At 38.2% G+C, this 17,567-nt stretch overlaps 1 protein-coding gene and 1 non-coding gene across 5 annotated transcripts in view; one reads left to right on the top strand and one right to left on the bottom strand.

The window, feature by feature from the left end:
* CTTNBP2 (cortactin binding protein 2) overlaps positions 1-17,567 on the bottom strand; it is a 197,019-nt gene that overhangs the window by 46,245 nt on the left and 133,207 nt on the right. For all 4 annotated transcript variants that reach the window (XM_049771025.1, XM_049771028.1, XM_049771027.1 and 1 more), the window contains one exon: positions 10,661-10,912. In XM_049771025.1, coding sequence (XP_049626982.1) covers positions 10,661-10,912 — 252 coding nt within the window. The remainder of the gene's footprint in view (positions 1-10,660; positions 10,913-17,567) is intronic.
* On the top strand, positions 571-675 carry LOC126028125 (U6 spliceosomal RNA). The gene has a single exon (XR_007502389.1). It is a non-coding gene; the product is annotated as a U6 spliceosomal RNA (small nuclear RNA).

Genomic DNA, 17,567 nt, shown 5'->3' on the forward strand with positions numbered 1-17,567 from the left:
TGACCTTGAATTTGATCTCTTGCATTGGGCTGCACTGAGTACATTTCTTTTGATTAGCACATGTACACATTTCTATTGTATAGATGTACCCCAGAGCTGAACTGCTGGATACCAGTGTATGTAGACACTAAAGAGCTTTCCAAAGTGGCCATCCTAATCCTACACCACTATGAGTAGATGGAATGCTTCATATTGCCTCCAAGACAGATTTAAATTCAAGCCTGAATTCACAAGGAAGTACAAGAAATCCCTGAGGGTCAGAAAGAAAAACAAAGAGTAAGCAGAAACCACCAATTATGTGAAATCTGAACAAAAAGCAAGTAGTGGTTTGAGGGCAAAGTTAATATAGAGATTTTGGTATGGTGCAGACAGTGGAATCGGAAAGGTCATGAGACAGACGGAATGAAGGAGATGAACCAAAGAGTAAGCGAAGCCAGCTTACTTGCAAAACAGAATTAACCAGGACTTTTGTCTTTCACTGTCTCTGTAAGTTGGAGGATTCCTTTAAAAACTGTACTAGCTCTTGCTTTCATACATCTGGAGCTCATATTTAAGACATCACTGAATAGTGCTCTCTTCAGCAGAACATATATTAAAACTGGAATGACACAGTGAAGACTGGCATGGCTCTTGTGCAAGGATGACACTCAAATTTGTGAAGCTTTCCATATTTTTTTTTGGTTTTTCGGGTCACACCCGTTTGATGCTCAGGGGTTACTCCTGCCTAAGCGTTCAGAAATTGCCCCTGGCTTGGGGGGGGGCCATATGGGATACCGGGGGATTGAACCGTGGTCCTTCCTTGGCTACTGCTTGCAAGGCAGACACCTTACCTCTAGCGCCACCTCGCCGGCCCCAGCTTTCCATATTTTTATGACTGAAACTCTATCATAAAGACCTTTGTAGCTGTATTTCATGTGCTTTCATTTAAAAATGTATTAAAATTGCTGAATAGAACCAGAGCTATGGCACAGTGGTTAGGCATTTTCTTGCACATATTGGACCTAGAACAGACCACAGTTCAATTTCCCGGTGGTGTTCCATATGGTCCCCCCAAGCCAGGAGTGATTTCTGAGCACATAGCCAAGAGCAACCCCCGAGAGTCACTGGGTGTGGTCCAAAATTAAAAAAATATCACTGAATAGTGAAAAACTTAACATAAATGTTTTTTATAAACATTAATACTTAAAAGCGAAATGTTATAATGCAAGGTTATGTCAACAAAACAAGCAAAAACTAAAAAATTTACTGAAATTTACTTTATAGTCAGTTATTTTAAGATTGTTACTATTTTACCAGTTTTCTGTTTAAGTTTCTTTATATGTATCATGAATCCGTATTTCATAGGGTACTTATATTTAGAATAAATAATGCATATAAAACTCTTCAAATTCTTGGGGCCAGAGTCGTGGTGTGAGCCGTAGGACATCTGCCTTGCATGTGCTAACCTAGGTTGAACCACGGTTCGATCCGCTGGCATCCCATATAATCCCCCAAGCCAGGAGCAATTTCTGAGTTCATAGCCAAGGAGTAACCCCTGAGTATCACAAAGTGTGGCCCAAAAACCAAAAATCAAACAAACAAACAAAAACCCAAAATATAAACCTCTTCGAATTCTAGGCAAGAGTAATCCCTGATTACAGTTTAGTGTGGACCACAATGCAAAATAAAACAGCATCAACAAAACTTAACTGTCCTAATAATGAGAATGTATGAGGAAAATGGAGAGCCTGTCTAGAGTACAGGCGGGGGTCGGGTGGGGCGAAGGGAGACTTGGGACATTGGTGATGGGAATGTTGCACTGGTGATGGGTGGTGTTCTTTACATGACTGAAACCCAAACACAATCATGTATGTAATTAAGGTGTTTAAATAAATTAAGAAAAAACAAAACAAAACAAAACTTTTATTCTTGGCATTATTAAATTATCAGTATTTGTTATTTACTAAAATTGTAATCAACAGAATTATTATCAGTCATAAAGATGCCCCAAACCAGTTAAGTAGTATTAGAGTTTGTCAGTGAGTGATCAGATCTCAATATAATTCTAGGCACTGTTACTTTAAAGTAACAAATTATAAATTTTTTTTTCTGATCTTCAAAATATATTGCACCTTATTTTTTTTAATATATTCAGGTAGATAAGTGGGCAATAATTCAGCAATGACTTCTCTTTAAATACATATGAAATGTCAATTCCCAGGGAGATAACAGGATATAAAACATGCAAACTATCTGAGCAGACATTGTTCTAGTTTCAAGACTTTTCAGGAACTGGAGCTCATCAAACTCATACACCTTTGTGAGACACAATAAATTTCTGTGTGCTAGAAGTAACTAGAGAGGAGGAAGAAAGGAAGATTCTGAAAAGAGTTCCCTTTCTAGGGAAGAACACAATGTGGTCATGAGACATGGGGAAATATATACAGGAAAATAGACTTGAGGAAACAAGACACTGAATTTTATAATGTGGTGGAAGAGAAATAATAGAACCTTAGCATTGTTCTCAGAGGATGGGCTCCTATGAAGAGGATAAAAACTGTGGTGCCAATCACAGCTTAGGAAATGCACTAGCAAAGAGAGCAAAGCTGGCAAAGCTGGGAAGAGTATGTCTTATTCAAATGAAACAAAGAATCTAGATAAAAGAGTCAAAGCCAGAGCCCAATTAACTGATACAAATATATCTGTTAATGCAGAGATTTTAAAAAGCAGTGGATGTCTATTTCCTGCTTTTAATTTCTAAGTAATACACATGAGCACAATGATCATTTTGTATTTGTTTCACCTCTGACTTATGTCATTTAACATGATGTCCTTTTATTGTATCCCAGTGGAATTTAAACTGATATCTTTTCGTAAAATACTATGGGGCCTGAGCAATAGTACACAGGAGGGTGCTTGTCTTGCATATAGCCAATCTGGGTTTGATTCCCAAGTATCCCACATGATCTTCCAAGCCTGCAAAAAGCAATTTCGGAGTGTGAAGCCAGAAATAATGCCTGAGCATCACAGGTGTGCCCCAAACAAAACAAAACATTACCAAGTATTTTAGCATAGGTGTGTATTTATTTTTTCAAATTACTACCTATATGTCCTCAGAGGAGTTGTCAAGAGGGAGAATTTCTGGGTAATATAGATTATTCTGATTCTGAGGAATCTCCATACTATTTTCCATAGAAGTTAAACCAGATAACATTCTCACCAACCATGCACAAAGGCTCCTTTTACATCATTTCGGCAACAACACTGATTGATTTTATCTTTTTGATTTATGCCCCTCTCAACGGGGAGAGGGGTATCAAAGGATGATAAACTCTTGCCTTGAATTAGAAAACTGAAATTTCCAAAAGGAGGGAATGTGTGTAAGGAAAGAAGAGATGGAATAGAAGTAGCATGGACACTGGTACATGATTCTGGGTACTGTAGTCTTGGTAAGGCAGAGTAATTAGACATTAAAGCCACAAATGTTAATATTATTATTAACATGTTACCTAATCCACAAAAATTAAGGAGAGTATGCAAAAGTGGAAAAGTGATTATGGGGGGAAGGAAGTGGAAAGGAAGAGAAAAACAAGATAAAATAGAAGCTTTCCAAGTGGGGTACTTTGAGGTGGGAAAACCCTAGGAACATCTGAATAATGAGAACCAAGACTTAGCAGTGTGTAGGCAGAGAAGGTTCAGGACAAAAGAACAGATCATTTGAAGTAATGGGAGAGAAAAGAGAGAGCACACAATGCTTGTACTGTTTTTATAGTGGGTGGCTAGAGTACAAATTGCATTTGGAAAGAAGACAGAAATTCTGGTTGAAGAGGTAACTTGACACTATATCAGAAAGAGACTAATCTGTCCTTATCATGTATCTTGGAGGGTATTTGAGTCTAAGAAAGACATTAAGCAGGTTACATGACCAAGTTCCTCAATTGAAAAGAGCCCTCTTGATGCAGTGAAGAGGAGCTGGAAGGAGGGGTTGGAAATGAGTGGCCAATAGTGGAGTACTGACCAAGGTCAGACAGTAGCTAATGGAGGCCCCACCAGGGAGAAATCCTGAAATACAGAGGATGTAACATTCACAATTAACAATATAAGAGAAAAAAATCTAGAGATGCAGCAATTATTTTAATGCAATAAATTAGGAAATTGGTCAAACAGACCCAAAAGATAGGTGTTACTAAAAGAATAAGAGGAAGAACAGAAGCGGCTAAGATGGTGTAAGCAATGGTCCTCAAACTACGGCCCATGGGCCACATGTTGTATTTAGTCCCATTTTGTTTCTTCACTTCTAAATAAGATATATCAGTGTGCATAGAAATTTGTTCATAATTTTTGTTTTTACTATAATCTGGCCCTCCAACAGTCTGAAGGACAGTGAACTGGCCCCCTGTTTAAAAAGTTTGAGGACCTCTGGAGGGGTCTCAAATTCGAGGCCCGTGGGCCGTAAACGGCCCTCTGTACAACATTTTGTGGCCCTGCCCTAGAGAAATTTTTTTGTTTTGTTTTGTTTTAGTTGTTTGGGTCACACCCACCAATGTTCAAGGCTTACTACTGACTTTGCACTCAAGGATCACCCTGACTTTGACTCCTGCGGCCCGCAGGTAAATTGAGTTTTAGACCCCTGGAAGGGGTGTTAAACCTAGAGCCTGAGAGCATGTTTATATGGGGCCTCTAAAGGACACAGTGAATATGGTCATTAATAGGAAGACCACAGTTAAGAAGATAGTTCAAATGATAGAGCACATGCATAGCACATATACGATCTGAGTTCAAACCCTCATTCCTCAGAGCTCCCTGAGCACTGCCAATTTGAACATTGCACACTTAGACCTTCACTATTGGGCTCCATCATTGCCCTAAAAAATAGAGAATTGTTTATGCTTCTGCCTACTAAGCATGTGTTACAGCCCTTTGATGTATCTTCCTATTCTCAATATCCACCCAGAATTACTGTGGATATGTCTCCCAAAGTGGGGGGGGGATAAAGACAACATATCTTATATCTTACTATTAAAATGCTCAGAGGAGCTCGAGTCACTTCAGGCAACAGATGACTAACTAGACCAGACAATACAGTGCTCAGATATAGCTGATGTGCTGCTGCTCAGGTCCAGTAGGATGGAAACCACAGGGCCATATGCTACCAGGGATTGAACCTGCGATCTTACACATGCAAGGCAAACATTCTAGCACTCTGAGCTATGTCCTGACCCCTGCCCAATACTTGCTTCTACTTTGAAGAATACAAAGCAACACTGTTAATAGTTACAAAGAGATGACACGCATAAGAACTATATTATGTAAGTTTAGTAAGTTTGCTTCTACAAACTTACTATAAGCCACTGTCAGTCAGACCTCCCTCAATGAATTAGGAAAATAGTTAGGGATAGAAATAAGATTTTGAAACCTCTGTGGATTATGTTCTTGGGGGCCTGAGCAGTCACACAAGGAGAAAATATAGAGGGATTGGAGAAAATGTATCAGGTACAGATCCTGTATTCATGAAAAACATGTAACAGCATTAGCCTCAGGGAGGGAGGGCAGTATAGGGCTATAGCTGGTTTGGCCTAGGTTTGGACGCTTTAGAATCTCTATTATTTATAAACACCTAAACTAGTCAAAGATAAAATGTGCTATCTTGAACATTCTGTAATTAATGTTCAAAACAAAACAAAATATACAATCATCCAACTGTTCAGACACAGGTAAGTCAGGTGTTATTTCCCCAAAATTATAATAATTAAGGGGAAAAATAGTCCTGGTGAATAAAGAATGCCAACACAGATGGTAAAACTGTGGTTTCTATGTATTGGAAATAATATCTTGCCTGAAGGGCTGGTTAAACCTCATTGGTAACTTGTCTATTTCAACTTGCAGTCAACTCAACTGTGGGTAACAAGGAAGAAATGTGACTTCTTTTTCTATTTGCAGCCATAACTTAAGGAAAAGGACACAGATATTGGGATCACACATAGGTCTTTGCATTTGAGAAACTCCTCTCAGCCAGACCTTTCCTCAAGAGTTTTTTTTTTTTTCTAACTGCTGGTTCCAATGCATAGGTGTAAAGAGACTGAGGATGTGGCTTTGTGGTGGAGCACATGCATGGCATGAGTAAAACCCTAGAATTGATCTTTGGCAACACCAAAACAGAAAACACTGAAGATAATTGTTCTAAAATAGTCATTTACTGCTAAACCTTGCATATCATCAGTATGTGGACTGGTGCTCATGTCTAGGCATATAAGATCTAAAACCACTAACTTAGAAGACAGACTAAGATTGAAGGGGAGGAGGTGTAGCGTGAGACACAACATCTGTCACTCACCCACTGCAATATGTTAGATATCTGAACATAATGCCAGAATGATTCAAGATAGTAACATGTGGGTTTCCAGGTAACTAGAGGACATTAAGCCTCCCTACAACTTACTGCTAACATGGTGCTGGACTTAAAAATTTAGTATATAAATAAAATATAGATAAAATAAATGTCTAGAATATAAATAAAATTTAGATATAGTTAAAATTTATAGCTAAATTATAGCTAATATATAGCTATATTAGTTAATATATTTATATTATAATACATAATCCATAATGATTATATCATGTAATCAATATTATTATATTGTAACATATATATCATGCAATATATAATGGTTTTATTATATAATATTGTATTATATATAGCTATATTAGCAACATACTAGCTAATATAGCTATTATAAGTACCTATAAAGATACCTACCTATAAAGATTTGGATTTGGGACTATTTATTACTGAAACCTCAAGTAAAACTCGAAAACTAGGTAAGATCTTTAAAAATAGGCAAATACAAATAGATCTTGGGAGTCATTTAGGACAAAAAACAAACAGAAAAAATACCCAACAACAACAAGAGAACATTTGTCATCAAACTGAGAGAGGAAATGAGCAGAGGCAAGGGCTCTGGAAGCCAGGAAAGAAGTTTGTACTAAAGTTACCATGTTAAACAACCCAGAGAGATGAAAAGCGCAAGGGACAGGAAGCCACTGGCTTAGGAAATAAATAAAATAGAATTACAGTTGACTCCTGAGATCAAGACAGGGCTCCAAATAAAGTATCTTTTTGTTTGAAATCTTTAACAACAGATATGCTCAAAAGCAGAGAATGTAGTGAATGATACTTCTGCTCCAAAGATGCTGACATGTCCAAGATCTCGTGACAGATTCACTAGAAAACTCATCTATTTATTCACACAAAATTATAAAAATCAAAGGTTTTATTTCAAAATTTGATTTTTTTTGGAATAGGTCTCAGGCTAGCTTTTGAGGAGGCCCTTCTATATTACCTGATAATTTACCCAAGTTGCTTAATCACAAGGAAAATAACCAGGACATAAAAGGGAAGGCTTAATGTTCAGGCTCCAAGGGGCTGCGGCCCAGCATGGCAATGCTGTGGGGGCTACAGCAGGGCAGCAGAGTGTGGTTCTGGACACCATACAGTGATAAAGATTCAAGTGAGGGAGTCATGCATGTGTTCTATGCTATCTTCTGGATTTTCCTAAAACTTCCCATCTTTTCATCTTAAACATAAGATGTTTGGACTATGAGAGCGCTGAGCTTTCATGCTTGAAATTCCATATTTTCAAAAGCATGCGAAAAACAGTCATCTTGGCTAATGTTAATATTACATTTATGTAGATTAGGCATTCAAATGCCATTGTAGAAAGAAAAAATTGTATTTGAAGTGTAGCACAATGGACAGTGAAGAATCATTTTTATCTACAAAGACTGATTCAGACTTGCTTTCTAAAAGCAAAAAATATAATTGTTTTTTTCGTTCATTTCTTATCTAATGTGATCTAAGTGGTATAGAGATAAAGGAAGTACCTTCCAGAGTATCTGAGTCATGATATTAGCTTTGTATTTAATAGAGTAAATAAAATTTTTTTTCTTTATCTTTACCTAGAAAGGAAGGGAGAATGACATGGTGAAAGAGTAATGAAGTCTGGCAATCTGGGCATCATTCCCAATGTCTCTTAATCCCTCCAGTGCTTAAATGTCCTAATCATAAAATGAAGATGTTAGACTGGAAGATTAAGTAACCACTCCAGAGTGGAATAGATCTATCATTTTAATCTATCATTTTACATTGCAGTGTCTATTGTCAATCATGCTCATTTAAAGACTATTTGCTTTGTTCAAAATTTATCTTATGCCTTTTAAAATAAATGAGTACAGGAAGAATAAAGTTAGCTGTGAGAATTTCCCTGTATTTCCCTTAATTCAACAATGACAAAGAAATCCCATTCTCAGGTCACAGCCAGAGACTCTATAAAGATACCATTTTTGGTTACCAAAGCACCAGGACTAAGTTCATAATAATTAAAGAGTTAAAAGGCAAGAAAAGTACCCCAACCCTGTAGGGTAACTTATCTTGTGGAACACCTGTCTTTTTGCCTATCATGAGAGATTCAGGATATGAATAATTTCTAGACTGTGATTGATTATCAGGTTTGTTATGCATTTCCTCTTCAATATGAGTATATACACAGCTTATTTATCATAATACCTTGCATTATATTCAGATTTTCTTTTAGTGGGTAGAATTGGTCAAGAACTATTCTCTTTGTTGCACCTTTCCCATTAAATAACATTCACTGTCTGAAATCATATTTCCCTTATCTATCTCTCTTTTTTTTTTTGGTTTTTGGATCACACCCGGTGGTGCTCAGGGGTTACTCCTGGCTCCATGCTCAGAAATCGCTCCTGGCAGGCATGGGGGACCATATGGGATGCCGGAATTCGAACCTATGACCTTCTGCATGAAAGGCAAACACCTTACCTCCATGCTATCTCTCCGGCCACACTTATCTATCTCTTTAAAAATTTAAGTCAAACATGCTTTAATAGCAAGTTCACATAATTTTTCAAAGGTTTTTTGGGTTATCATTAAATGGTAAAATGGAAGTTAAAAACTACTAATAACGAATGATTTCTCCAACCTGAACTGAATCATGCCTTTTTCTGAAAGAAAAAAATTTTTTTTCTTCAAACCAAAGGCCAAATGAACAGCTTCTGCTCGAGATCACAATAACAGGAAGTTCTCCAACTAGCAGCTCCAAATGCACTTTTGTTCCTCTTCCAGAGAGCTCCATCTGGATGATCATAGCACAGCACTCTCTTTCTGGGAACATCATTAATGTTCTAGTCAGCTCTTTGATTTTTTTCATAACTAATCTGTCTTGGTCTTTAGATAGTTTTAGTCTGTAATATTTCTCATTATTTCTCCCACTTTTTTCTCTCCCCTTGCTAGCCACCTTGTTTACATAATCCCTATTTCCTTAAAGAAACAAGTAAATAAATTAATTTATAAAACAGATGTTATAATTTTTCCTCTTTGTACAAAACTTTTCAGAGGCTTTAATATAAATAGTGAATAAAGACAAATTTCTCAATATGTTTCACGTGCTAAACTCTGTCTAGCCTTTTCTCTTGCTACTCTTCATTATTGCATTGGTAGACATTATCCACTTCTCTAGTCTCAATTGTTTTATTTGGGGAATAAGAAGGGAGTTATGTACCCATACCTAGAGTTACTCAGAACTTATTCTTGGCTCCATACTCAGAGATCCCTTCTAGTGGTATTTAAGGGACCATATGTGGTGGAGGGAATTAAATCAGGTTTGGTAGTGTGCAAGGCAAATCTCTATAAACTTTGACTAATCTCATTTCATCATTCTGCCACCAGCTGAACCATTCTCTCTCCTAGTAATGACTGGCAAATTTAACTCAAACTCATTTATATATTTACCTTGTTCTATTTTGTTTTGGCCATACCTGGTGCTGCTCAGAACTGCTCTCAATTTGTTTTCAGTAGTCATCCCTGATGGTGCTTGGAGAGACTTGCATTAAAGGAGAGCTACATTATGTTCCTGTATGCAAAGCATGCACTCAACCTTTTGATCCATCCCCTCAGTTTCTAGCATCATATCTATCTCCTCCAAACTGATTTTATTCATCTCTAACTTGTATAACTCTGCTCTCTTAAATACAATCATCTTATTTCATAAAAATCAAATTTTCATTTTTATAAAATCTTAACCATATATGAGTGTTTATAATACACATTCTAAAAATATTTGCATTATCCATTTAATATTTTGGGCTTCTCTCACTTAATACTGGTCCTGTAGCCCAACGTGGACTGACCTGATCGCATGCTGAACCTCAAAATATTAGCAGTCACAGTGCCTCATATTCAGAAACTTGCTGGCAGATAAAACATGTTACGGCTCAAGTGACTGAAATAGCAAAAGCTGCCTAAGTGAAAAGCCTATACTCACATTATTCTCTTAATAGGTTTCTGATTTTACATATATCTAAAATCAAGAACTCTCATACAACAGGGAGACAGCCAAGTTACATGTAAAAGCTGAAGTATATAGAGAGATCTTATGAAAAGCCACACACACACACACACACACACACACACACACACACACACACACACACACACCAAGCATACAGAACTACTGTCAAGAAAAAGTTATTTACGTTGATGCTAAATGTCTCTAGTAATGGTATCATTAAGTCTCCAATTATTCAGCTAAAAAGTACTGCTGATAGCAGACAACTTTGCCACTTATCAAATTACAACTGAGTAATGAGGCCACCTGCTACCACACACCTTGAACCCTTTGGAAGCAGCAATGTGAGCAGCAGTCCAGCCCTCTCTGTCAGCGTGGTTAATGAGGTCCGCAGGAACAATGGGCTTGGATGACCCTTTAGAATTCTCTTCACGATCCAAATCAAAGACACACGACTCAGGTTCCTCCTCATTCAGAGAGTTTCCATGAGCTGGTGCTCTATGATACATAAGAAGTTTGAGACTGTCCACATTACCAGTGTCTACGGCTGCATGAACTGGTGTCCAGCCATCCTGAAAATAAAATGATCAGGAGACAGGGTCAATTATAGCACTAATGTTGATAATAATGTCATTTAAAATCACATCTAACTACTTTGAGACATGGATCACTGAGCTGGGAAAGGCAGACTTTCCAATTCTGAATATTGTTCAAGACCTGAGTTAAGTACTCTGACCCCTGTCGGTTACTGCATTTTCCAATGCCATGACTCATGAATGCTATTTTATAGGACTTTTCCTCTGAATGGTTAACCATTAGGAATGAACTGGCACTATACAGAACTGATAACTAAGCTTTTGATACCAAAATATCAATCTAATACCTCAGGAAAAAAAAAAAGAATCTGAGCTGAGAATTTATTTGTCTGGAGGTTACTCCTGGCAAGTTTAGGGCTTACTTTTGCTTCTGCACTCAGAGATTACTCCTGGAGACTTCAGGGAACTATAATTGGGTGCTGAGGATTAAATCATACAAAGTAAGTGCCTTACCCATGGTACTATCTATTGCTCTAGCCAAATAAGAACAGTATACTTTTTACAAATGTGTATTTGACTATATTGTTATTATTGCACTTAAATGAATGCTATTATGAACCCATGTTACTTATAAGGGAGAAGTCTAACTTGAGTAATCTTAAAATATTTTGCCAAGTGAGTCCAGATGGAAGGAACCCAGATAATGGAGACTACATCTGACATACAGGAAAATAAAACCAAATACCTCCACAGATTTGATGGATCTCTCCTGAGTAGTCTATGATTGCAGTAGACTGCTGACAAATGCAAGGTCAGAAACTAGAATATGTTACTTGGAAGCCTTAGTTATCCAGTTAGGCCATTGCTGGGGTAGATTCAGGATTCTTTCTTTCTTTTTTTTTGGGGGGGGGGTCACACCCAGCTGTGCTCAGGGGTTCCTGGCTCGATGCTCAGAAATTGCTCCTGGTAGGCTCATGGACCATAAAGGATTTGAACCACCATCCTGCATGTAAGGCAAATGCCCTACCTCCATGCTATCTTTCCAGCCTAGACTCAGAATTCTTTCTTATAGGAGGGGGTCTCAATCAAGGACTTAGCCCAGATGCACTGGATCAGCTACTAGGTAGGGTGGGGTGGAGGTAACTACTATCTGTGCTTTTAAAGTCTTCCAAGTGAATCATTTTTATATAACATTGGGTTTACTTTCTATCCTGGCAACATTATTAAATTTTTAATTAAAATAGTTATTTTATATATAGTTTAAAGTTTTTAATATTATGTTTAATTTATCTTACTTTAAAAAGGGTAACCCTTTTAAAGTTCTTTTTGAATTTTGAATTTATTTTTAACCTTTAAAAAGTTATTTTTTTCTTGTATACTAAAATCTATTTCATCGAGAAACAGGAAGAAAAACAACCTACATTTAGACTGAGTCATTTTATCATTTGCTAAACCTCTCCTTAATTAAGTGGCTTTTTCTTGGTTTCTACTCCTCATATCAGTGTCAGGACAGGACCTGAACATGGCTGGACTATGGCTAAGACAGGCTCATGACTGGACAGTAACTGAAATACAATAGTGTTCAAAGACATCAGCCAGTCATTCTAGCATGCCATGGTTCTGTCTTGGTTGTGTTGTGACTATCTTTACTTATGTATAAATCTTACTTAATTGCCAGAGAATAAGTGCTCTTAACACTGTATATCACAAAATCAATGCAGTAGTTATTTAATAATTTTTATCTTCCATACTATTTTATTTCTTATTAAATGTTACTAGTGGGCCAGAGCAATAGCACAGTGGATAGGGTATTACCTTTCATGTGGCTTACCTGGGTTCAGTCCCTGGCATCCCATATGGTCCCCCAAGTGCCTGCAGGAGTAATTTTCCTCCCTCCCTCCCTCCCTCCCTCCCTCCCTCCCTCCCTCCCTCCCTCCCTCCCTCCCTCCCTCTTTCTTTCTTTCTTTCTTTCTTTCTTTCTTTCTTTCTTTCTTTCTTTCTTTCTTTCTTTCTTTCTTTCTTTCTTTCTTTCTTTCTTTCTTTCTTTCTTTCTTTCTTTCCTCCCTCCCTCCCTCCCTCCCTCCCTCCCTCCCTCCCTCCCTCCCTCCCTCCCTCCTTTCTTTCTTTCTTTCTTTCTTTCTTTCTTTCTTTCTTTCTTTCTTTCTTTCTTTCTTTCTTTCTTTCTTTCTTTCTTTCTTTCTTTCTTCTTTCTTCTTTCTTTCTTTCCTTCCTCCCTCCCTTCCTCTTTCTCTTTCTTTCTTTCTTTCTTTCTTTCTTTCTTTCTTTCTTTCTTTCTTTCTTTCTTTCTTTCTTTCTTTCTTTCTTTCTTTCTTTCTTTCTTTCTTTCTTTCTTTCTTTCTTTCTTTCTTTCTTTCTTTCTTTCTTTCTCTGGACCACTCTGGACAGTGCTCAAGTGCTCAGGAGATACTCTTGGCTTCTTGCTCAGAAATTGCTCATGGCAGGCTTAGGGGACAATATGGGATGTCAGGAATCGAACCCGGGTCTGTCTTGGGTCAACCATGTACAAGGCAAACACCCTATAGCTGTGCTATCACTCTGGCCCTGGGTATTGATTTCTGAGTACAGAGTCAGGAGTAACCCATGAGTGCCACTGCCACTGGGTGTGGCCCCAAAACAAAACAAACAAAAAATAAATTACTAGGAAAACAAAAAAACAAACAAAAAAGATAACTCAAGTGGTAGAGCATACTATAGCATATGTAAGGCTTTTTTTTTTGAATCTTGAAGTCACTGTCCTAAAACAACTGTATTGAATGCATCAACAACTATCTTGAGTGTGGATTTCTGTATTACCAGTTTAATGCCTGTGATACTTTTTATGTTGTGAGCTATTTGTTTTTCACTCAGTTTGGTGATATGTATTTCTCAAATGTAAAGTTGAACTTTATAATAATTCTAACAACATACATTTCTAAAATAAAATACCATGAAGAAATGCAAAAGTTGAATGATTTTTTTTTTTTTTTGGTTTTTGGGTCACACCCAGCGGTGCTCAGGGGTTACTCCTCGCTGTCTGCTCAGAAATAGCTCCTGGCAGGCACGGGGGACCATATGGGACACCGGGATTTTTTTTTTTAATTTTTATTTTGATCATAATGGTTTACATAGTGTTGACAATAATATTTTAGGTACATATTTACATAAAATCAGGGGGGGTTCCCATCACCAAATTGTCCTCCCTACACCTCCATTTCTGTCCTACCTCCCATTTCCTCTTCCCTCATCCCAGGTCGGCTTGAATATGTGGTCCCCTCTTTATCTAACCCACAACTTAGTAGTCTTGCACCTGTTTGGTCTTGATGCCTCCCTTAGTTCCCCCTCTAACTGGAGGCAGGACTAGCTAGTTCAAGTTGCGTGGTTTTGTTTGAAAAAGAGAAAAGTAATAAACTGGGGTAAGGATCTAATACCCCGAAACTGGGCGGAATCCTTCTAGAGGCTCTCAACATCGATTTGAGAGATGGAGAAAAAGAAGGTGAAACACTCCACCAGTACCAAAAGAAGTGTCAAATATCTAGTGAGGGCTTGAGCTGTATCGATAAGCACCACAAAAAAAAAAAAAAAACAGGCAAACAAACAAACAACAAAAAGCAAAACAAGCAAAAACAAACAAACAAAAAAAACACACCATGGTCTTGAAATGAGAAACATGGCATAGCACATAACGAAAGAAAAGAAAGGAAGAGAAAATATAAGTATGGTTGGGGACAGTTTCAATAATCACTCCCAAACAGAGAAATCGACCAAAATAGATAGGTGAATAAAAATAATAACAACAATAATAAATGGAGGTAAAAAATATATAGATAATAACCAAGGTTTTGTGCTTTTTGTATTTTTATTTTTTCCCTCCTGCCCTGGCACAGTAAATATTGGGGTCATTCGAAAAGGAATTCACTTGGCCTAAGAGATATGGGGTTTCTCCGTCCTTGGAGCATACTGTCATGGGATCAACACTAGACTTTGCTCAGGAGCCTTTACTCTCCCGGTGGTGGTTTTTTTTTTTTTTTTTTTTTTGGTGTGTGGAAGACTTCTGTTCTGTGTTTAGAGGTCTCAGTATCTGCACAGCTCCTGAGGTGGGACTTATGATGAAGTCAGTCTTTGTGGTTCTAGAGGTTCTGTTACCTCCGTATCATTTTAAACCATCTTCTGTGGTTGGTGATCTTGGTCTTTGCCCTGATCCTAGGGTGGCACCTAGGATAGCATCTTTCTTTGTGCTTCCAAAAGCCCTGTTCCGTTACAATTTTCTCTGCCGGACCTTTGGGACTGGGGATCCTGGTTATTGTGCAGGTCATAGTTCAAACCCTAAACTAGGGCTTTTTTTTTTTTTTGGTCCCAAGATGTATACCGTCTGGTCGTAGTTCTAGCAGCCAGTCAACTATAAATCACGATCTTGGCTTTTGGACCTACCAAAGGGTGCCGAGACTTCTGGTTGTGTCTTGTCGTTAGCTGGTAAGGTAGGTTAATCTGCTCTGAGGTCAGGATGTTCAGATTTTCCTCATTGTCAGGAAATCATGTTAGAGTTGGCCCTTGTTGTTGACCCCGCAGTATTAAGGCAGTCCCGGCTGGGATTTGTTTCTTGCCACTGTTGTGAGGAACTGTGCCGTTTCTATGTCTGGGATCCAGGGTTCAAGGCTGGATGAATGGTATCTGATCACCTGAGGTCTAAGTTGATTCCACATGACATATTTTCAAGGTAGGAGATATCCCTGTTTTGTAAACAACTATGAGTTCCCATCTCTAGTAGACAAGAGCTCTTTTTTTTTTATATGTAAGATTTCCCCTTTATTTGGTGTGCCTTTGCAGGGGGAAGTGGTGCTACATTATAATGTCTGTGTATTTGTGGGTGGACAGAGGGGATAACAGAAACAGGTCACATACCCAAAAGCGAGGAAAAGAAAAAAAAAAAAAGGAAATAAAAATGTATGCGCTCACAAATGTATATGTAGGACAAACATTTAAAAAATAAATTAATTAATTAAAAAAAATAAAAAAATTAAAAAAAAATTTAAGGTGAGTTAGTGAGGTTTTTTAAGGGACCAAAGTGGTGCAAAAGACTACCTTACATTTGGGGGAGAGTAGGTAAAGAGGTGGTGTATTACCAGTCTTATGCCTATGTTGGAGGTACAGTTTTTCCCATTGTCTTTTGGGTGTTTCCTGTGGTGTGTGGGTTCCCAGGCATCTTCCTATCCCACCCCCTGACCTTCTTCAGATTGGTAAAAATTTGTGGCAGGGAGGTCTTGGAAGAGTTCTTGCGTTGGGGATACTTTTGGACCTAGATCCGGTTTCAAGAAACAGTCCACGTTAGGGGGAGTTGGTAGGGAAGGCCGCACAGCATGAGTCCGCAGGGAGTTGGCTGTCTTTTCTTGCAGGAGACGAGGTGTGGGTTTGACTGGGTGTCCCCTCGCCTGGGTGCTGGGTACTGTTTCGTTGGGTAGGAGGTCGGCCTTGATGCCTAATAGATTAAGGATTGAGGGTGAAGAGTTTTAATATGGTGGGAGATCTGGATGGAATTGAGGGGTGAAGGGATAGTTGGATTTCCAGAGGGGAGACAGGGGAAGGTATATGGGAGGGGTATGCAGTGAGAGGAAAGAGAAAATACCTTAGAAAGAAAAGGAGAAGAGAAAGGGGAAAAAGTAAAGAGAGGAATAGAATTAAAAAAAAAAAAAGTAGTGAGAAGAGAGGGGAGAATAGCAAGGGAATGCTGGTTAGGTTGAATGTGTTCGAAGAATAGAGCCTGTAGTTTAAGTCTGTACATCACAGGCACTGCTTCGGTGGTCTGACTGGTCACTTGCTTCAATTCCTAAAAGAAGGAATAACCTAGAGATAAAGTATATGTTAGAGAGTTTTCTCGTGGCCCTCTCGTAGTGCATGCTATGTATGGTATCTCGTGTGGTATCCCGAGTTGCCATCTTAGTTTGTCCGCCCTTTGTATCCAAGGGCGCCTGTGGACAGAAAAGCTGAGAGGTTATTTAAAATATAGTAAGATAAAGGCATTAAAACATAGTGCTATGGTATGCTGCCATTGCAGTCGTGATTTCCCTTGGTGTTCTATACTTGTGTTCCTGTATACGAACTCTAAGGGATTATTGTGGGCCTTTGTTTTGGAAGTCTGATTACTTACCTGTTCTCTTAATGCTGTTGTTTCTGTTGTTGCTGCTTTCTTTGTGGTATAATGTGTTGTCAAGTGTTTGTGTTGCTCCTTTTTCATGAATTTTGGACACTGCTCCCACGTATATGTTGAGTATTACAGCGTTCGAAGTTTCTACCCTGTTAAACCCTGTTATTTGATTGTTAGGTATTAGTTGTGTTTAAACTATATGTTCTAGGTGTTTCAGAATAGTGCCACCATTCTGTGTTTATCTTTTGTCTTCTGACTTACTTCGTTTAACATAACATGATCTAAGTCCATCCATGTTGCTGCAAAGTCTGTGATTGTATCGTTTCTGACTGCCATGTAATATTCCATTGTGTATATGTACCACATCTTAATGATCCATTCATCTGTTGTTGGACATCGAGGTTGGTTCCACGATTTGGCTATTATACTGAGTGCTGCAATAAATAGTGGGGTGCATACGTATTTTGGAATGAATGCCCTTCCATCTTGGGGGTATATGCCTAGGAGAGCAATTGCTGGGTCAAATGGCAGCTCAATTCTGAGTTCTTTGAG

Source organism: Suncus etruscus, chromosome 1 (assembly GCF_024139225.1).
Source record: "Suncus etruscus isolate mSunEtr1 chromosome 1, mSunEtr1.pri.cur, whole genome shotgun sequence".
NCBI lineage: Eukaryota > Metazoa > Chordata > Mammalia > Eulipotyphla > Soricidae > Suncus > Suncus etruscus.